The following is a 23445-nucleotide window of genomic DNA, read 5'->3' on the forward strand; positions in this document are numbered from 1 at the left end:
GATTTTAATCAGTTGAGCGTACAACAGTTTTCATCTAAACATTGCGGACTTCCAATTCTTAATCGATAAAACGTTGCACATGCGTTGTGGATCGTAATAACAACCACTCTCAGTTGAAGAAGGGTCAGAGCAGTTTAACAGTGATGTGGACTCTTGTAATTACTCGTGTATCGAGAAAGAGCATGTTAAAGATTAGAAAGGCGATTTATTAGACGAATAACATCCTTCCCCTCGTCGAAATGAAGAGTGAAATATATAGGCGTACGTTCGTTCTGCTTCTATATTGTCTTATTGAAGGCAGCATGGCTGCTGATGTTGCCTATAGAGGAAGTAAGTAAACTCAATTTTATCATATATTCTGTTAAATTAATTTATCAAACACGTCGTTTGTAATAATTAAATTTATTATATATATATATATATATATATAGTGAACTTTATAAAAATTAAAATTTATTATCGAGTCAGTTTATACAAGAGCATTAATAATACAAAAATATTCGTGTGTATTATTTGAATTATTAAAATGTTATGTCCTTTTTAATTTGCATCAATTAATTATCACTGTTTTGATATTATATTAGTCGTTATTTATGTATTTGATGTTATTATGTGGTATTTATCGTTTGTTACTGTGGTTAGATACAATTATGCCGCTTTTTTGTCGTTTAAAAAAGAATAATTTTCGATATTGACTGCATACTTTGATATCTCGCTGTCATATTAAAGTATAGTTGTCATAGTAACTAGTTTATGAACAATGTTAGGTAGACCCTCTATTGACAGATAGCGTGCACGTGGGTAAGGTTCCACCTTGCACAAATTTGCAAATAATTGAAGATTTCCTTTTATCTACTCGTTCTGAGAATTCTCTTCATTTTAAACAGATGGAATCATTTTAAAATTTTATTATTATAATGTTAAAAAAATATAAAAATTTATTAGAATCTTATTTCGTTTACGAAAATCTCATTTGATTTTTTTTCTAATTTTTAGTCTATAATTTTATAAAATGTAGGAAATTTGATTCGAAATTTTCTAGAGATAAATTGCAATTATTTTTATATAGATTTTTCTAATTTAAGTTTAGTTAATTTCGAATAATAAATTAATGCGATTATTTTAAAATGAGTTAAAGATATCTAATATATAATTTCTATATACATATACTTTTTAATTTAGATGAAAACGAAGACAGGTGCAATAAAACTGTAGATATATATCAAGCAGTATCAAGTCCTCCTGTAACGGAAGCAAATCGTGGCAAAGCATTACATTGCAGCTATCGTGTTCGAGTTCGACCAGCACGTGACGATTGGGTAGTCTTTGTACGCTTTACTAAACTCCGAATAGGTCGACCCACAGAAGACAGGCAGCAATGCATCGGTGGTTACGTACAGATAATTGATGGATATCGAGAAAGTAATCATAGCAACCGTGCCAATCCTGGTTTTTATTGCGGAGATATTGACTCTCCGAAGACATTTATATCCGAAACGCCTCACGTTAAAATTGTTTTCCATGTCGATAAATATGACTACGATACCTATCTACAGTTCGATGCCAATGTGGAACAGCAAAGAGAAGTTCATGCCAGATACGGACAATATCCACAGTTATATCCAAACAGAAGGGGTGCTCCGATATACGGAACTTATTGCGATCGTGTTTTTCACGATTGTTCTCCGGGTAGATGCTTTGTACAATCACCAGGTTTCCCGGGAATTTATCCACGTGGTTTACATTGTAGATATCGTCTTAGTGTTCGACACAGTTTGGTAGGACTTGATCTCACTACATTCGATGTCGACGGATTAAGGTGTGATAACCTTTTAATGTGTTTTCCTCGCCCGATTTCGCGCCAGGCGGAAGATTGTCCATTCGATTACGTTCGTGTTTATGATGGACCAACCGAAGATAGTCCAGTTATCGTCACCTTATGCGGGAGAGGAAGGCTCAAATCTAATATAATAGCCTCAGGTTCTGAAATGCTAGTAGAATTTATTACATCTCCAGCAGGACCGTTGCTCAATACGGGCTTCCATTTCAAAGCTGATAGTATCTACGATACAGGGGACACAGAATCACTTCAATTAAGGAACAGCAGCTGCAGTATCGAACGACATCTGCGAGGGTATAAGGAGAGTGATTTTTCCAACTTGAGATCTTGGTATCCGGGTAATACAACGTGCTTCTATCGTTTCGTGGCTTCTGAAGAAGAAGTTATTCGTTTAGAATTTTTGTGGTTTCGAGTCGAACGAGTAACTCTTTGTGAAGAATCTATTAAATTGTATGATTCATACGAACCGGATGGGATGAAGATAATTTCTAAACTGTGTGATATGAATAAACCACGAGCCGTTTATGAAACAACAGGGCCGGTAATGTTTGTCGAATTTTTTAGTCACGCAGGATCTTTAGATGGTTCATCACTCAGTTATGGCTTTCAGGTGAAAACTGTTAATGTTATGCCTCAAGATAATCATATAAGTCAATCTGCTTGCAATAAAATATACGATGTCGCCAGGGAAGATATTGGGTCATTCAGTTTGTCACTGCAAGATTTAAATTTTACACTCGGAAATCAACCTATAGTGTGTAATTATACCTTCGATGCCAGCTCGCTCCCACACGGAAGAATAAATATTACCCTATTATCACCGCTCTCGAAAATGGTTGTTAATTGTCACGAATGTTTGGGTGATCCACTTTTAATGGAAGTTTACGCTGGTGTTTTAGATGATCCACCGTATTGTTTATGTCAGAGTAATCGTCAACGTGTTCATCATATTACTTCTCTAGGATCTAAAGTGTTGCTATCACTACATTTAACTCCAGAAGTGAAGGGAATGAAAATTAAAACCTATCTACAAGGAAATTATACCCATTTTAGCGATTATAGATGTGGTACGGAAATACGACCTTTAGATCTGCAAGGGGTAATTCAATTTCCACCTTCCAATGTTTATCCAACTAAAGCCATGTATTGTAGATGGAGAGTTCCCATTTTTCCACGAATGGACGTTTCTTTTCAACTAGAACATTTTCACGGTCAGAATAACTGTACATTTGATTACATAATCGTCAATCAGATAATCCTCTGTCAGACGTTATCATCTACAGACGAGACATTTATCTTAGAGAAAGAAGAAATTCGCAAGTCTGATGTTACGGTCGAATATCGTACATCAGAATCGTCTGAAGGAAATTTTACTTTATGGTGGACACAACTAAAAGTTTTACCAACTCCCTCCAGTTCCGATTCACTCGTTTCACTAGGAAAAGATTGTGAATTTCTTTGTGCATCGACAATGACATGTATAAGAAAAGAACTGGTATGTAACGGAGTACAAAACTGTCCAAAACAAAGTAGTGGCCATCGTAACAGATTATATGCTGCAGATGAGGATCCAACTATATGTTTACCCCAACAAGATTCGTTTCGACTGTATTGGTGGATCATAGGTTTTGCTTTGGGAGTCTGTGGATGTGTTTTGCTTTGCCTTGTCTTCTCACTGTGCAGACGATGTCAAAGTAGAAGACAGAGGTTTTAAATCGCTCAATTACAATATCTCATGAATATTCATGTTTGAATGTGTTTTTACATTGGTATATAAGTTTTTACATGTTTTTAAAATTATTTTAATCTACAATGGAGATTATTAAAAGAAAAAAAAATTCTTGACACGATTTCTCAGAAAAAAAAAATCACTGAAAAGAAAGTGATTTTAAAGTGTTATATGTAGATCAGTTTGATTTTTAAATTATTTTATAGCAGAGGGAGGAATAAAAAAAAGAAACAATTATTCCCTCGAGATCATATCATCTTCTTTGTCACACAATCAATCGACTTTGTACACATTTATTACGTTTTATGTGTGTGTACCAGGAAATTGTACCTTTTTATTAATGCTCTATGCAGGAAGCCATGTTTTCAAGATGTAAATAAAATTGCTCAAACCGAAAATGATGTAGATTATAAGTTATTTCGAAAATAATAAATAACTTATTCTAGAAATATTTAAACACAAAAATTATTCAATTAATTTATCTAGAAAAGAATTTTAAATATAAACAAAATTAAAATGAGTAAGAACGTATATAAAAATTTAATTATTAAGTCTTCGTTTCGAGTTGAAAATAAATAAATGATAAGTTTTAAAACTACTAATAAAAATTTATCTCGAGTGCCACTAGATATGAAATAAAAGAGAACAAAATAGTCATTAGCAAGAAATAAAAAATGGTAAATGAAATATTGTATAGAAATATAAAAGAAGAAAGATAAAATAAAAAATTCAGAAAGTTTTTTCCTTAAAAATAATTTTTTTTAATATATATATAAAAATTTCGATCGGAAATTAAAATTACATTATACAAAACTCTCTCTCTCTCTTTTTTTTTTTAAATTTAAAATTATTCAAAATTGAAGTTTTGCATAAATGATGATACTCACTTTAATAGAGTTTACATACGTAAAAAAAAATTATAATAATTTCTTTTTTGGTTTCTATTAAAATATAATTTATTTTAAGAATTTTCTGTAATAAAAGAAACATTTATAATTTTCTTATTTATTAATTTTTTTTCTCTTAAAAGCTTAATTTATTTTACTGGTTTTTTTTAAAACATTTATAAAATCTAATTTTGAAAAATATTTATAATATAGATACAATATTGTAAAAAATTGTTTTCATAAATAAAACATAAAAATAGATGAGAGCAATATCTGTTGTGGAGATTGTTGTGGTTTCTCTTTTATGGGGGCTCATAAATTAATCCTTTCAATCTGATCCTCTATCAAAATTGCCTCATATATTACAAGATAAACTGTAAAGGGTACACTTCAATTCGGGATTTTCTATAAGTTTTTATCATTTTTAAAGTATATAAAGTATAGAAAACTTGAAAGATATTCGAATCTCATTAAAAACTTTTATACTAAATCATGTTTGGAATATTTAAATGAGAATTTTTCCTTCCCTTTCCTTCTTAATTTCTTCTTAGTTTTTAATACTAGAAGACTTAAATATATTAATTTTAAAAATATACATTAAATTCTTTACACGAGGAAGCTTTAAATCAATATAAATTAAAATGTTTTTATTTAATTAAATTATGAAATTTGAATATTAAAAAAAAATGTAACGATAATCTAAGTATAAATTCTTGTTTTATAAATCGAAAATTGTGTAGATAATATATAAAAGAATGGCCCAAAAGACAGTTAACCGTGTTTGTTTTGTGTTTCTGTTATATTTGTTGTCAATATGAAGTGGAAATATAGTCGACCCCCCTATAACACTGTTGATAAATTCCGTGTTATATGAATTCCATGTTGTGCGAGTCACTTAGATTTTACAAATACGTGAGCCGTTCACGGCCCGGCACACGTATTTGTAAAATCTAAGTGACTCGTACAACACGGAATTCATATAAAACGGAATAATCAACAGTGTTATAGGGGNATGCCATTTAAGACCTTTGTTCTGACATCCTCCTACTTCTTCAAAAAAATCTTTACTAGCAGATAGACATAAATCTGCATTTTCAGAAGAAAACATAAAAGAATTGTTTCTGTCAAATATAAAAGGATGGAATTACAAGGAAGAGTTTCAACGTTCAGGGGAATACTATCCGATCAGTATATACTGGGTAGAATGTCGATGTCAACGTCTCCCGCGCTCCAAAATGTTTCGAATTGTTGCCTGAAGACAAAGGAAGACCAATTGGTATTTGTTATTTCACGTCACTTCTTCTTGTGTTTGTTCAGTGATGTGTTCATTATCCGAACATGTGTTCGTTGTCTGATCATAAAAATCTTTTGCAAAACTGTTCATTATCTGATTTGTTCGTTAACCGATCACCCACTGTATTCTGAAAATTAATATATTGTCTAGATAATGCATTACAAATAAAAATATATTTTGGTATAAAAAGTTTACCTTATGATACAGTTTATAGTTATGTAAATAATATTATTAATCCATTCCAAACACTCATAACATGAAAAATGCTCACAATGAAAAAATCATCAAGTACACTCCACTCATCCAAGAAATAAGACAACTGTGGATGGCTAGGTTAGGTATTTATTGTGCACTTATCTCTCTTCTACTGCTGTCACCACATACACTACACAAGAGTCTAGAAACTAAACCTTAATAAAAACATGTACAAGACACTAAGCACGTACAGAAAGCTGCAATATTGAATACATCACATCGTTAAGAAGTTTTTATATTTGGATACACACCAATAACACAGAAGCTTAATGTAATGCTTAGATAGCTATGCTTTGACTTTAGTCAGGCATAGCACTTGGCACCAGTAACAGCTGAGCATCACATTTGCAACAAATAACAATGTATTTCATAGATTAAAAAACATCATCATTTTGTAAAATTTTAAACTATTAAAATTAAAAAAATAATAATAATAATAATAATAATAATAGAGGAAAAAAGAAGTAGTTGTTTATTCTAAGTACGAGATTATTTTCGTTATTTTTTAACGTTAGAGACGTTAGAAAATGAGAAAGTGCAACGCAGAAGTCTTAAAATACGTGGAATTTATTCTTATTTTACCTATCTCGTCACTTGACGTCACTATACAGGGGTCTAATTCCATTTAAGGAAGTCGCGCTATTTATGCTATCTCATTGGAGAAACAAGCGAATTAACAAGCTATCATTGGTTAACTCTTTTTATTACGTTACTTTTATTTGATAACACTTTTTCGACGTGGGATATAGCATCTTTCTCGTTTTGTAAGTCTAACTTAAGCCATGTTTTACGATCCTACTCCTCCGTTAAGTTCCAGTTGGTCTGAATGGTCGGAAAGAATGAGCAGAGTAAGTTTTTTTTTTTATATGTTCGACATTTTTTCGACTGTCTTAAACTTCAAACAATCGCAGCCGGTGTTTTGTCTATTAGACACAGTAACTGCTGCGTAGATTCTTAAAATAGAAAACAAGAAAACACAGTTTGCTGTAATTTATAATTGAAATATATATAGCCTATATTCTCTACCTTTACACTAAAATTTTATGTGTTTTACGACTTTTTATTATTGTTTTCCTTCGATTTTTAATGTAATATGGGCATAAAGTAAGCAAAGTTAAAGGCCTAGACAGATGTCATCGTTAAGGAGGCATCAATAATAGGTTTGGGCATAAAATATTTTATTATACATAGATATAAAATGGTTTTTATATGTAAAAAATAAAGGTTAAAGGGTAAACCCTTCTGTATATAACTTTCAGGTAAATTAATGAGTAGGCGTTATGTTTATTTCCTTAAACTTACATAAGTTATAAGGTAAAAATATATATATATATATATATTCTTTTACTTGTAAAAATAGATTTAACACTTCATTTTAATAATCTGCTTTTAATAGAAATTTTTATTAATCAGATTTATTGGCTTAACCTTTAAGTTAATGGCCGATCAATGTATTGTGAAATTTCTACACTATCGATTGATTTGATCGATAGAGAAGAATGAGACGTATAAAATGAAGTTAAATCATGGCTTAAATTGTCTTAAATTTTAAATTGTACAGGGAGAAAAAAAATAGTTTAGAAAGTAAATGTAGATTGCAGGATATTGATATTATACGACTCGTACTATCTAAAGTTAAAATGATATAATTCCCTCTTTGTCATTAATGTAAAGTATTGTATAGAAATTTAATCAACAAAATGCGTTTTAATGACTAGAAAAGTAATAAAAGTCCGGAAATTATGACGTAAACACTCTATTTAATGTCAGTGCTTTTGTTCCACCACACTTTGTAGTGACAGTTGGATTCGTTGACCGGAAAAATTGTTCGAAATTTATATAACTTCTTTTTATACGTACCCAGATCGATAACAAAGTAGTACTTTTTTATGGTAAGTTAATAACCGTGCCTCGTTTTTTATGTTTCTCTTTTTTAATTCAAAAATTTTGCGTGTTTTCTACCAGTGTATGATGATTAAACGCGTGAACAATAAACTCTTAATAAGGTCGGAATTGATTATTGTAAATTATAATATAACGTTACTAATTAGTCAATAATCGATAACTTCCTGCGGTAATCAAGTTTACAAAATGCTTTTGCTTTATATTTGTGTGTTTTACTTAAGGTCACGTGTTCTAAATTCTTTGTATAGTTTTGAAGTACGTTGGATAGAATTTCGCAATTAAGGTCGTAGGACGATCGAAGACCTCTTTATCTCAATTAGATCAAGGTACCTGAAAGGGTGCCAAACCGTTTAAATTTTATTTTTAATAAATTCCAATTAAATGCTATTCAATTCTATCGGTTGTATTTTTAAATATTTATTTATTTTTAAATTTTCTTTTATTTTAGCCCAGCCATTACGATGATATGGAGTGGGGTAGACCTTTTAGAGAATACACAGGGTCTTATACAAACCCTAGAATCAGAAGATTTGATTTCGCTGATGAAAGTCCCAGAATGTCAAGAACTAGTAGTCGATCGGATGTGGAAAGCATGCCAGAAACAGACGAAAGCATTGAACAGGAAGGAAAACCACCAAGGGTGCACCGAATTCCAATTATGGTGGAGTGTCGAGACGAGTTTCAATCTACCAGTCGCCCCCAAACTCCCGAATCTTCGAGAATACAGGAAGATATGCCTCGGTTTACGGATTTCGAGACTCAACAGAGCAACACGGTCCCACGCAGGAGACGTAGAAATGTTGTAGAAGAAGACATTCAGCGTAGTCAGTCGCAGTCTTCGGCAGAGCCTATGTATCATAAATTCGCTAACAAAGTCCCGGAACGTAGGCGACGAAATGTAACAACAGTCAAAGTCAATTGCGAACCCGAAGAGGTGAAAGAAAAATCGAGCGATCAATCAACGGAAATCGAATCTATAATTAAAGAAGTAGAAGATTTAAAGACGCAGGTGGAGAATTTGACAGAAGTCCAAGATAAACTATATCGTTATTTAGACGAAATGTTGACTCGCTGCATGCTAAAATTAGACAATATCGACACCATGGGTTCGGAGGATATACGCTTGGCAAGAAAGAACGCTATAGGAAGAGTCCAATCGTGTATCGACTTATTAGAATTGAAAGCTCATCCTCCTCCTCCTCCTTCTCCTCCTCCTCCTCCTAAGCCTTCTCAAACAGATAATCAAAATTCCGATTGCGAAAACACTGTGATCAGCTTACCGTTCTACGATAAACAGCCATCTAGAGAGGAAACGATGTCACAAACCGAACAGGTGTGTAGTAAAGATGAGAAAGATGACAACGTAGAACCTAATAAAAGTATTATAGTTCTCCCTTATTACAAAACAACGGAAGTGACGCATCCCGACCCGCAGAAGGATAAAACAGACAAGAACGAAGACGTAGAGCCAAACAAAAATGTTATAGTGCTCCCTTATGAGAAATCAGAAAACGAACAGAAAACACCCGAAAAGACTGTTATTATGTTGCCTTTTCACGAAAATAAGGAAGAAAATAAGAACGTCATACCTCTACCCTTCCACGAAAGTGTCGGATGCAACGATTCCTGCAGTGAAAGCTACTGTACAAAGCTGTGATGACGGTTGTCTTATTAATAGGCTATATAGTTTATTAATACGAATACTAGTTGTTCTTTTTTAAAAATTTGTATATTTATGTACAGATTAATTAATTTAATACGCGGGCGTATAAATGAAAGAATAAACAAAGTTTGGATTCTTCGTATATCCATTTGTTGAGTCTAGCCTCAATACTTAACATCCTTGGCCGAATAATTTACATTAGGACACCTTGGCCGAGTAGACAAGAATAATAATGTAAACAATGGAGATTAGTTGTCGAAAAATTTTGTACGAATTTTTTCCAAAAAAAAATCGAAAAAATTTTATCAAAGATATGTGATGTAATATTTATGAAAGGCAATTCTATTGATGAATAATTTATATTTAAGATAATAAATTATTAAAATAATCAAAATTTAGCCTTTAAAATTACTCAAGAGTTCCTGTAATTCGATAATTAGTAAACGTTGTATATGAATCATCAAAGCTAAAGTTAGTTTTCTATAGAACTTTACATAAACTTGATATACTTTTGTTTATTAATTTCCTCCTTATCTATTTATAAATATCTTTAAATTCTTCTGCGGTTTAATCACATTTAAACTAATTTATATTATTATTATTATCATTATTATTTTTCAGAATTATTTGCTTCCAACTATAAAATAAAGTTTTCTTTTTAATTGAAATTGTCATCCAAGTAATTAAATTCAATTAGTTGTGTATATATTGGATAAGAAAGATTTTCATTTTACAAAATTATAAATGTCAATCTACAAAAAAATTGAATTATTCTATTTAATATTTAACATAATTTACATTATTTTATATGAAAAGAATAGAATTTTATAAAATGTTTTTAACAAATTACTGTTAAATGCATTTTACTTTCATTCAATTAAGATGATAAATGCAGAATAAAGGGATTTTTCAGTTTTAAATGAATTTATTAAGCATCTTTTTTTTATTTTTTATTTTTTAAATAAATTTAAGAATTATAATATAATTAAATGTAATAAAATTGAGAGGAAATTATAACATATTTTTAAATTTAATTTATTAGATATAATAACATATTTATGTTTATAGATTTATATCGCTATTACTAAACTTAAAGGGTTTAATTTTTAATATGTCGTATAAAAATCAATTTTATTTATATGGAATTCTTTAATTTATTATATAGATATTATTACAATTTAATATTTGATATATTATAACTGATTTAAATCGTATTTTGAAATTATCTAAGCTTAATTAACTGTAACGTAATTAATCAAATATTTGAAGAATTATCTTATATTAATTATAGAACATTTTAAGCTGAAAAAAAGTTCATTTTTAATGACAATAAGGTTTACATAAAAGTACGTTATTAAAATATGCTGTTAAAGCATAAACTACACTACAAAAACACAAAGAAACCTTATAAACACATAGAAGATGCCAGTCTAAAAGTCAGTTAACCATATTTTCCAAGTACTTGTGAATATGATTTGTACACTGGGTTTAGAACAGCGTTTTTTCTATTCGAATGAGTGAGTCATTTAAGCATTACAACGGTTAACTAATTTTTGGGCCACCCTTCACGTTTAGAAGAATATCGTTAATAGTAAAATTTTTCGAATGTTTTTCGAAATTAATACGGTAAACGAAATAGAAAGACAAGAGATCCTTTTACTGTTTTGTAAGACAATTGACTCAGCTGCTTACTTACAGAATATTATGTAAGAGTTATAAACACTACACTTGTTTACATAGGCATGTTTACGCCATTAACACGTGAATAGAATTGATGGGCAGGCATCCAATCGGAATGCTTTCGATGACGATAATTTTTGTCCTACGTATTATACTAGTTGACCTTGCGATTTTAAATGATTCGAACGACTTCCTCTTTTACCATTTACGGTAGAAATGCCTCAGCAAGGTGTATTCTAGTAATCATTCATTATTAGTATTATTATTATTATTTTAGCTTTTACAGGTGCGGTTTTCCTTCTTATGTCATATTATTATCAATTTTAATAGGGCGGAATATATACTTAGGGCATTCACAATGGAAATAATGAATTATTTAATATTTTCCATTCGGTTAACACCTTTAAACGGTTAAGTAATGTTATGCATTCCGTTGTCAACTGTAAAAAAACATAATTCTAATTTAAATAAAAATACAGAAAAATATTTAAAAACTGGCAGGAAGTATATTTTGAATAAATGTTTGAATGTAATTAATTTTTTTAAAACTTTTTATGTTAATTAAAAGAAATTTACATGTTGGCGTTATTTATGTAGGAGAATGAGTCATACTATCATTTTTTTTAAATAACATTGCGAGTGAATGAACTGCGAAGGTGAAGAAGATTAGGAGGAGTTACCGAATTTAAATGATTTGTTACAATGTGTTCGTAGTAGAGATAGGTATACGTTTATTGAGTGATATATATGTTTAGTATCGTACAATTACGTATTAAATTGTTATCACTACAACTCATGGAATAAGAAAATTTATGAGCTCCTTCTAAAATCCATTTCTACTGAATATATTTTGCAGTTAACGTGTTTTATTTATTAAAATTCAAGAATGATACTACAGCAGCATCCATAAAGTTACCGAGTCCATTAAGCCATAACTTCGGATTTACTTCTCAATAAGGTCGTGCCAAATAGTTCATCTTTTGTTTAAATTTTTCGTAAAATTTATTGTAACTTTCATTGAATAAATGATTTCAAATCCTCACAAAAAATAAATTGCATATTTTTAAAGGAAACAATTTTTTTTCTATAACATAAACAATACAGTTTGGCTCGAAAGTAGGTTAACTTTTTGTGCCCGAATCACTTGTAACTTATGAGTCATAAATAATTTATAATCGAGTAATTGATTTCTTTTACAAAATTGGTATAATTGATACAGTAGAAATACACCAGAAAAACATACAAAATTAAAACTAAATTGATTACAAATTAAGAATTCTGTTAACTAACTTTTAGACTATCCATAAACTTACGATAGCCTAAAATCAGGGCTATATTAATGCAGTGGCACACCCGAACGTGCCCAACCGTTACCAGAGGCCTCGCCTTCTTACAAGGATCCTCGAAGCCACGACTCATTGTTTATTACTAATATTTTTGTTCGATAACTGTATCTATATAATGCGTGCAAATCAATTTGGCACGGGTCTCAAAAGCTCCTAAAACGACCCTATTAACAAAACTTTATCAAATAAAACAAATTTAATTAATACAGTAATAAATAAAGCTTATATTCTACGCAAAATACGAACTTAGAATATCAAATTACTAAAATTACGAATATCAATAAATAAATAAAAAAATATGCCCGCTATAAATCTTGATTATGAAAATTTCCAATCGCTAGAAGCGAGGATAAAAAACCAATATTTTTCTTATCGTTAGAGAGGAATCTACACTTTGCAAAACGAAATAGGAAAATTTTAATATAAAAAGATTTTTATGTGGTTCTATAAACACGAAAATAAGGTCTAGGACGTAGAAAAGCGAATATTGTCAAACCAGTTATTGACTGTTTTCCTTGACGTAACTGAAAGTAGGTTGACGGTATCCTTGAAATCTTTTAATGATTTCATATATATTTTACCCTATATTTTAAATTTTCGTAAGATATAAGCCTATACACACACATATATATTTCGACATTTCTGTCCAAAGTGGAAAGTTTCACGGATGCAAAGCCAAGTGCAACTGTGTAATAGGTTTTTATAAATTTGGCTTCATTCCTATTCTTACTACTGTGTTTCTTTTCTTAAAAAATATTTAATATTTCTAAGAATAGGAAGTTATATTTGATTTACAAGTAAAACCAAAAATCCTCACTCGATCGATAACGAATAGGATTTAAGAAAGCTAATTCACGTGGGGTTAGCGGAAAGTAATACTGGTCACAAAAAACATGTTTGCGGTTTTTTATAATAATAATAATAATAATAATAATATTCATTTTTCCATTTAATTAAAAATTTCTGATTAGTATATTTTCAGGTCACTAAGAAGAAGAAGAAGAAGAAGAAAGAGAANTATTATAATTAGATATAATTATAAAAGTCTTTATTATGTATCTTTTATACTACTAAAAAGCATTAAGATAAATTTATTAATGGGATTTTTTTTATGTATATAAGAAACTTCTCCTTTTTATTTTTTTGTTTTTAATATTTAAATAAAAAATGTTTACCATTTAAATTTTTAAGATTGTAAAATCAAATTTTGTCATAATATTTATTCAAATACTGTATAAACAAAACGTTTTTTTTAATTATTTATTTAAATGATTTATTACATCTTTCATAATATATTATTAATGAAAGAAAAAAAAAAGTATAACTCATAAATAAATAAATTTCATTAAAAAATATCAATAATAAATTTTATTATTTAAAGAAAAACATTGCAAAAAAGCCACATTTAACGTTGGTTTGTTAAAAAAAAAAAAAAAAAACATGTAGATGGGTATTGAATGGCCTACATTTTCTAGTAGTTTTATGACACAACACATTCTTAAAAGAATAAAATTTTCTACACAAAGATACTTGACAGTTTTATAATATATAATCATCAATTTTGCTCTTTTCTCCAACATATAATACCGTGAAGTTTTCATTGACACGGATGGAGCTCATTATGTGACAGTGACGTATTTTAACAACCCTTTTGAAATAACACACAGTACAAAAATATTTTGTATATAAAAATAATAAATATAAATTCTCGTTTTTATTTTTATTTTTATTTTAGTAGAAATTACAGTTGAATTACGTAAATTTAATACCGACAATTGCTTTTCTTTTTAAATTGTTTATAGTTCTGTCTCTCTCTATCTATAAATATATAGAGGAGAGAGAGAGAGACAGAGAGAATCCGATCAGTCTTAGTCCCCCTCTATGTGTATCTATATATAGAGAAGGATTAAGAGAGCTAAGATAGGGCCAAACCAGTCGCGGATGTGGGGCCCCTTTCTAAAAGCCACAAAAATATATTAAATAAATTTAATTAATAGAATAAAAACAAAATTTTTCCTCACTTACTTTTAGAAACTTTAATTTATATTATTTCTTTTTAAAAATAATTATATTAGTTTCTTATGTAAAAAAATGATGAGAGAAAGGGGCCATGTTTTTTTTACATGAAGGGTTAAATTTGGGGCCTTAAAGACCTCAAATTTAGCCCTTTATGTAAAAGAACATTGCCCTATCTCTGTATAATTATTCTCTATTGTGTCATACGGAAAATTTGAGTATCTAAAGTTATTGTGAAAACGTATTGTTTCCGGGTTTTGGTCTAATTTATTAACTTTAGAATAAATTTTTATAAATTATTATTATTAGTCAAATTTATTCACATTTTATTTATTACATAAATATTTATAAATCTGAGATAATTTATAGTGTGAAATTAATGTGAATTTTCAACAAATTAAATTTAAATCTTAAAATTGCTGCAGGAAATCCGAAGTTGGCAGAAGCTAGGCGAGAGGTTAAAATGTACAATTTATGTGTGTTAGAACAGAAGCATTGCTACTGTTCTCTCTACATAAGATTTGCAACTTCAGACGTGGCCATAATTTAACCATACTTCAAATACTTTCATTAATCATTGTGACTTTGACCTGCGCATATCACTACCAGATAAACCACGCGTTTTAAAAAATAAAAAAAATAATAATAATGAATTTTATTATCATTTATCATTTATATTGATTAATAAATTTAATTTAATTTTATAAAAATATTTAAAATAAATACAACTTCATTGAATGAATAAAAATAGAATTTCGGAAAAATTCTAATAGTTTGCAGAAAATAACGAAAGGGGGCGTAAACATACATACAAGGACAACACGTGATTAGAGAACATCGTGTTAAGAGCTCGAACTCCTTTATTTAGAGGAATAAAACTGTAAGTGCCATCTTTAAAATATTTTTAAACATAGAAAAAAGGATATTTTAAGACGTAGTAATACTGAAATTTTCGCTTGTTCTATCCATCCAATAAAAAAAAAAAATAAAATAAAAATAAATTGTTTAGAATATAATAAATAGATTTTGCATGACACATTACATAATATGAGCAACTCTAATAGGAATATTCATTTTAAATCCATTTATTTGTCGAATTTCTAGACGATCTGAGGTCAATTTCTTGTTAAAGTTCTGTCTAGTTTAGTCGGATTAAATGGTTAATGACTACTATCGTTGGTACAGTACTTCCGATCATTAAATAGAAGTCCATTGATGTGATGTAATCGTCATTTCCTGAAGAATTGGATAGTTGACAACAATTCCATATACTGTACAATACTTCTTTCATCGACACGCCTTGTTGCTACATGCGACAATGCTGCCCCGAGTGGTGCCTTGTGGAAGTAAACACATCAATATATTTGTCTCATTTTTATGTTTATTTCGTTTTATTTGGCTTATAAATGAAAACTTAATATTTAATTAATTTTAAAAACTTTATCAATAAGTCATTTTATATATTTAGATAAATTTGTTTCCACTCTCCTAAAGCATAGAAATTATATAACTGTACTCTATCTGCTGCCATTTTCTTATAGCAACGATCGTGTTTGTTCGTCGATATCGTGAGTGAAATGACCCGATAACCTTGATTTGATCTCTGAGTCACGTAGTAGAATAAATTAAGTAAAATTCATCCGGTTAGAAATCGGTAAAATGATTGTGTGTATGTCTTTCGAATGTAAATTTTTAATGAAATATCAATTGAATTAAAAAGATATTTTTAACTTAGAAGGATTATAAAGTTGTATTTATTGTTTAAAAACTGTTTAAATGTTTTGGTAATATAACAAAGATTCTAAATTTTATAATAAATATTGGTACAGACAAATACAGAATTATGCAACAGAAATCAGAAAAGTTTCGGTGCGTAATTTTGTATTTCTGAGTATATATTTACAGGTATAATATCAAAATTAAGAAGAATCATGCGTAGAACTCTTCTAATTCTCATGTTGCATCTGCAGGCAATCAAGAAAATATATTGTTTATTCTTTTATAGTTACTTTTTGGCTATTTGGACGGACTTTAGCCGAAAAGTAGCCATTAAAGAACAAACAATAAAGGGAAAAAAGACAAAAAGCTTTATGAATGATGACTAAAATATATGTTTTAGGTTTTAAATAATTCGGTTTTAATATATTTTGAAGTAGAAAAAAAATTTGTCAATGCTTTGCTGTGTTTGTAATTATTATTATTATTTTTTTTTAAACGTTCAGAAATATCTATAAATAACTTTTTATTTATATATTATTAGGATATTATACTTCATATCTACATCGAAAATGTAATATCTTCTATATAAAGATTATTTTCGTGAAAGTTAAAGATGATTCAATAAGTTTTTTGAGTTGAGATAAGATATATGATTTAGATAAATGTCTGTTGCTGAAGGTAATATTTGCTCCTGTTATACTTGTATTTTGAAAAGACTTCTCGTTCATTATTGATTTTCTTTGTAAGTAGTTTCTTAAACATTTGTAATCTACAAACTTTTTACTAGCGACTTTCCTTTATTAGACAGAAATTTTGTACGATCCTAATTATTGTTTTCATTACTTTTTACTTCTACTTATCCAATAAAAGCGTAGTGTGTGATTTGGTTCTCTGTTTTTAATATCCTATTTTATTATTTTTCCTGAGATTCCTTTGGGGATCGCGATTCATAATTTGCGTATCATTGGTCTAAAATGTAATAGTTTTAATTGTTTTTTTTTAAAGAAACAGTTATATTTTATTTCTACGGTTTTAAAGATAATACTTATTTTTCCTATTATAAGATTAAAAAAATTAAATTAAAAATGTTTTAGAGGATAAATAAGATTGTATAAATTAAAGTAAGTATCTCTGTAGAATAAGAAAAAATACATTTGCATATTATAATTAAAACAGATTTCTATAGCCACATATTTCATATTTTATTGTAAATTTTTAAATATATTTTTCTCCTAATACTTGAAAGTTACTATAAAATTTGACAGACATTTTGAGTATATTTTTATTAACTGAATGTAACATACAAAATGAAGTATAATTTGTCTTAAAGTTATTGAGAAATTTTATATAAAGATTTATAAAATGCAACAAAATAAAATCAATTACTGTTATTATTGGCATTGGTAGTAATAAAAAGCAAAGAACACAAAGAGAATACAGTACCAATTTATTTATGTGCTGTAAATATTATAAATACAGTGTAAGGTTAGTAGAAAATTCATAAATTAATATTTAAAAAAAATATTTTTACTTTTAGTAAATATAAGTGATATTGTATGTTAAGAAATACGTGTAATATAAATTTTGACCTTTAGTGTTATATAATGCTGTAGTTTTTCAGATTTTTCTTCTTCAAACTATATATTTATTATTACTACTACTACATATTTAAAAAAAAAAAAAAAATTATATTCTTTTTAAGGCAAGATATATTGCATGCGTGTTTTTTTATTTTTTAAAAAGTAAGTAAAAGTATATGAATAAAAATAGTAAATTAATAGTCTTTCATATTTTATAAATGAAGGTGCTTTTAGTAAAATGTGTAGCGGCTATCACACTCTTAAAATTAAATGTATTAAAATATTTATTAAAAATTATCACTTTAACAATAGTTTTAGATTTATGGAAAAAATAAAAGAAATATTTAACGAATATGAAACATTTTCAATAAGAATGGGAGGTATTTTGCTTGATTATTAATCCGTTACAATGGAATTCGAAATGAATAAATGATTACAAAATCGAAGACAAGACGTTATTTTTTTTTTCAAATATTATACCAGAGGGTATAAATTCCAGATAACTTTGATGTGGAAATATTAATTCTTTATAAATTTATAAAGAATTTTTTTGCCGAGGAAATATTTTTGGATTTTATGTAAAAATTCTAAAAGTTTTTCTAATAATAATTTTTTAACCGCTTTCTTCCGTTTTTTATAGGCATAACATGAAGCAAAATAACATATATATATATATTGAAAAATTGTATTATTAAAATATATACATTCACTAAAAATGATTTCAGTAGTCTTGGATGAATAAGAAGTATTCTTTCTTTCTTTTTTTTCTTTTCTTTTTTCAAATTCATTCCGTTCTGTGGACAGCAAGAGGATCCTTTTTCATGTCCATGATAGATTCGGGGTGAGATAGGATGTCCGATATGTCAAGATTAAATCACTGGTGAAAATTTCCAATGGTCTTGACCTGAATAACTAGTAACGAGTTAGGCATTCATTAAAACCATTCACTGAACAAGTTCGTACCACATTCGTGTTGATATTCTCCTAACTCGAAATTTGGAATCTTGATCTCGAATTCAAGTCCCAGAGCATTAGGTTGATGCCTTAACCGTGTACAATTAGAGAACGAATATTTTAATTATTTTAAAACGAATTGAATTTAGTCATATTTATATTCAATAACATTACATAAAATACAAGGAAGTGTCATTGTTTAGAAAATGACAGGTTGGCTCTGGAATCTATCTTTGGCGTTTCTTCATTATATTTTTCTATTATAACTTCAAATAGAAAGGGAAAACATTTTGACTTTTTTTATACATAAAAGTATTCAAATTACTGATAAAAGTATTTTATGAGATGTTTCGTAAACCTTTTTTACTAGATGTTAAAATTTAATGAGAATCTACGAAAGCTTTGGTGAGGTTTTTTATTATTTTACTGCTTTAAGAAATCTATTTCAAAATCCAATCTCATAAAATTATCTATAAAAAAAAAAATTTGAATCGAAATTCGTATTTCGTTCCATTTAATTTCTGTAAATGGGCAATTTTAATTGTAAGTTAATATCAGCTGTTAAGTTTGAATTTATTAGAAACAGTTCGTTTTTCAATTAAGAAAACTGGACTTTTAATTAACATCCTAGAAAACACAATAATTAGAAATTAAATAGTAGTAATACAGTAATTTTTCTAATAGTTAAACAGAAATAACATCACATTCATGACAAAGATACAATAAGTTAGTAAGTATGATATCATAATTTTGTTCATGAAAGAAAATCAAATTTACGGATTATTAAACTCATATTTCTATATTTATCAAAATATGTATGATTCTAGTAGCTATAGAAGTTTTTGAATTTTCAAAAATATACTTGGCACCTGATACTACAGTAAAAAGGTGAGAGTAAAAAAATATTGTATTATGTACGCGCGAAAACCATTGAAGTCCAGGTTAAGGCTGTGTACACACTAGGCGTTTTTAAACGCGCGTTTTAAAGAACTAAGAGTTCTGCATAGGCGTACACACTCAAACGCGTGCTTTTGGCCAAGCGCGCGTTTATAGATTTTTCTTAAAACGCGCGTTTTGCGGGTGTCAGCCCAGCGCTTTGCGATATATGTGCTACCATGTTGTTGTACATTCGATCGCGCGCTTTCGGGTAGAGTGGACGTACGTTGGCCGAAATGGAGAACGATCATTTCGATACTGATCTATTTATTGATGAAATCTAAAAGAGACCAATCATCGTCAAATGATTTTATAGATATTTTAAAAGAATTAAAAAACTTGGGTTCATTTTGTCGTAGTTTTGGATACAACGTCAGAAACATTCCATGCGTCAGTCTATCTCGTAATATTGGGTGCACCCAAAATTCTCTTTGCCTCTGCCATCGTCTTTTATAGCGACGATGAAGGATGGGCACACACGTCCATTTCCAAACTGAGCCAGTGCGTATGCTCCACTAAACGGTCGTCTAACGCCGAGCTAACGCGCGGTGTGTACGCTGCTAACGCGCGTTTAACGCAACGCAAAACGCCTAGTGTGTTCACAGCCTTAAGAAGAATAAACCAAGTATAACACCAAACTACCCTATAGTAATTTGATTGAAGTGCTGCACAAAGTACTATGCCAGAATTGGGATCCAATTTTTTACTGTGTTATCGGGTCTCAAGTATAATCTATTAAAAGAAGCCACCCACTTCTAATAATATATTCAAGAATATCAAAATATATAATTTATTATATGGTATTCATTATATATATATATTATATATAACACATTACATTTACAATTAACCTTTATGATTAATGATTGATAAAATACAATGCAGAATGATATTTTTGTTTTTTCGATTTATACAGTTGAACGCCATCTGCTAATATCCATTCACCACGCCTTCGGCAATGTCTTCATCTTATAGCCTCCTGCTTACAGCTTTTAATCCTAATCTGCTATAGTTTCGGTTACTTTTTTCCAGGATCTTATAGATTTTTTTTTTCTTTTCTTTTCTTCTGAAGTCCATAGGAAGATCCTGGGGAGGAAGATCTCGCCTCCCCATCTTCATCTTGCATCCATACCATTTTAGTTTTCCTCCTATTCTTTTCATCAATTCAATTCTATTTCTGTCGTTCTTATATCTTCTTTAGTAATTCTTTCAAGCTATCACTTCCTAGTACATTCCATCTATAGAGCATTTACTCTTTTCTTGTCTCGTTTTCATATTCTATACTTCACTTTCACTATTACTATGTTGCCAATTAGTGCCTCATATTAGTTGCCAATATAGCTTTTAGTTTTTGATACTGATATTGTTCCATAACATCGGATTCATTGCTCTTAATATTCTTGTTTAGTCCAGTATTTTTCAACTTTTTTCTAATAATGGCACCCGTAGCTCGGTAATTTTTCATTTATCCTTCTTACTAATGTTATTACGCTTTTCGTAGTTTCATTAATATACGTAAGAAGTATTATGGCACTGTTCAGTACTATATTTCGCGGCACCACTGAAGTGTCGTTGAAGCACGCCAGTTCAAAACCATTGTGTTAATCTGTGAATTAGTTCTATTCCATCTGAATTGAGTAAAACTCATAAGTACGTAACCTTTGCTATTTTGTGAGTATAAATGTTATTTACAATTAACGGGTTGTAAATAACATTTATACATTATACACTCTCCCGATAAAATCTCCCTATTATTTCTGAATATATTCCTTTCTTTCAAGTGTTTCTCATGCAATGTGGGATAAAGTCATAGCCTTTTCTAGGTTAATCAGTGCTAACTAAGCATGTTTCTTAGTGTCTTGCCAATCTTTTTTTAGTTAGTAGTTGTAATGCAAATAATTTATCTATACATGATCTTTCCACTCCAAATCCATCTTGTTCTTCACTTATTAAGTTCTAAAGATAGCTTCTTATAATGATATGATGACAATAATCAGATATTCTTCGATTGTAGATTGCTTCTAAACTACTAAGTACTATAATTTCCTGGGTACTTTATACCTGTTTGCAAAAATTGCTGGAATGTATATCTTTCACCTGTTTTTAAATTGACTTCAAAAAGCACAGAAAACTGCAGGTTATAATCAGGGAATTACTGTAATAAAATTTTCTTATTTTCATTATATTTTTGTCTTTGATTAAATGCTAACATGTTTTCAATTTTACTTAATTTCAGAATTTCTCTAAGGCTTCACACAAGAAAAAAACAAATTACAAATTAAATATTTGCTTCATATATAATTCTTTCGATTTGTCGTCATTTATTAACTTTTTATAAGTTACAAGTCATTAATATAGATGTGGCCATTATTTCTTAAATTTTTAATTGGTAATATTTTTAAAATTCTTTTGGAATCAAAATAAAACTTATAAATTATCTTTGCTTATTGCAGAAATACTTTTAAGCCGATTAAAATTTCCTTTCGAAGTGCTATAGTTCAATGTTGTTTATAATCATTCATTGTTTAATTAAACAATATCAAGTTGTGATATTGGAAGGACAGACAAACGGACGACAGTGGAAATTTATAAGTCTACAATATATATATATTTTTTTAATTGCAGCCCAATTAGAAGCTGTTTGCCAATAAACTATCATCGAGAAATTTCAAATTTTGTTTGAATGCCTTCACATAAGTTATTGCACATATGGAGTTTCTTATAACATTGTTTGGACGTCTTATTAATGCATCTGTGAAAATACAGTATATTGCACAGTGTTAACGGGCAGTAAAATGCAGCACTAGTCGGATTTGTTTTTGGGCTGCAATTTGAAAAAAATTGTAGACCTATAAATTTCCACTGTCTGTCATCACGTAATCTTGAGAACGGAGTTAGATAGATGAAAGTCCAGACCAGATATGGAAGCTTAGGAGCAGAAGGCCCGATTAACAGGCAAGTATGATGTACAGGGGCAAAACACTACTAATTTGAGGTGGAGAGCATATATTTTAAATTCAATAAATTTAAAAAATACGATTAAAAATTGCAGCCTGGTAAAAATAATTCCTCGTTCTGTAGTAGTTTTCTGCATGACGTGGTACGCACTAGATGATTAACATTTATGTATGAATTAATCATGTTAATAGATTAAGAACCATTACAATAAAATAAAGAAATAAATGATTTTCACTAGTTTATGAAAATCATTTATTTCTTATGCAAAAATTTGTGTTGAATATTATGGTATACCTATAATATAATCTAACATGGTACTGTAGTACTAAGATAATAGTATAATACTGTATTAGACAATACTATCACATTGTTTAACGTATCCAACTTATAGAAAAACTCTTAGATAAAATATACAAAGAAAAAAAAAAGATGTTTACGTGAAATTTTTTAAAGACATTTTTGAAAAATCGACACACCATTCATATTTCTTACTGTTGTGATTTAAAAATTTTTTAAACTAGATTTACGTAATCATCTCAATGTATATCATTTTCTTCTTTATTTAGCATTTTTATGGTGATTTTATATGGGAATTTCTAATTTCTGTGTTAATTGACTGGATGGCCGGGGTGGTAAATGCATCAGTCTGCCGCTCTGGGAGACCCGAGATTGAATCTGAGAAT

The 23445-nt window shown here is 29.1% G+C and overlaps 2 protein-coding genes across 2 annotated transcripts; both read left to right on the plus strand.

The window, feature by feature from the left end:
* LOC111640183 lies at nt 1-3956 on the plus strand. Its single transcript, XM_023386181.1, has 2 exons — nt 1-330; nt 1183-3956. Exons 1-2 carry the CDS (start codon nt 240-242, stop codon nt 3552-3554), a joined length of 2463 nt encoding a protein of 820 aa, XP_023241949.1. The 5' UTR covers nt 1-239; the 3' UTR covers nt 3555-3956.
* Nucleotides 3957-6484: 2528 nt separating this feature from the next.
* Nucleotides 6485-9721, plus strand: LOC111640186 (BAG domain-containing protein Samui-like). Its single transcript, XM_023386189.1, has 2 exons — nt 6485-6853; nt 8359-9721. The coding sequence occupies exons 1-2, from the start codon at nt 6788-6790 to the stop codon at nt 9565-9567; spliced, it is 1275 nt and encodes a 424-aa protein (XP_023241957.1). The 5' UTR covers nt 6485-6787; the 3' UTR covers nt 9568-9721.
* The last annotated feature ends 13724 nt before the right edge of the window (nt 9722-23445 follow it).

This window comes from Centruroides sculpturatus, unplaced genomic scaffold, assembly GCF_000671375.1.
Source record: "Centruroides sculpturatus isolate CEXI.00-Female unplaced genomic scaffold, Cexi_2.0 scaffold1439, whole genome shotgun sequence".
Classification (NCBI taxonomy): Eukaryota; Metazoa; Arthropoda; class Arachnida; order Scorpiones; family Buthidae; genus Centruroides; species Centruroides sculpturatus.

Bases quoted from the DNA above. Each gene is read 5' to 3' on its own strand.
- LOC111640186 (XM_023386189.1), top strand. From the start codon at position 6,788: ATGTTTTACGATCCTACTCCTCCGTTAAGTTCCAGTTGGTCTGAATGG. The intron at 6,854-8,358 runs GTAAGTTTTTTT...CTTTTATTTTAG, and splicing joins GGTCGGAAAGAATGAGCAGA to CCCAGCCATTACGATGATAT.
- LOC111640183 (XM_023386181.1), top strand. From the start codon at position 240: ATGAAGAGTGAAATATATAGGCGTACGTTCGTTCTGCTTCTATATTGT. The intron at 331-1,182 runs GTAAGTAAACTC...TTTTTAATTTAG, and splicing joins TGATGTTGCCTATAGAGGAA to ATGAAAACGAAGACAGGTGC.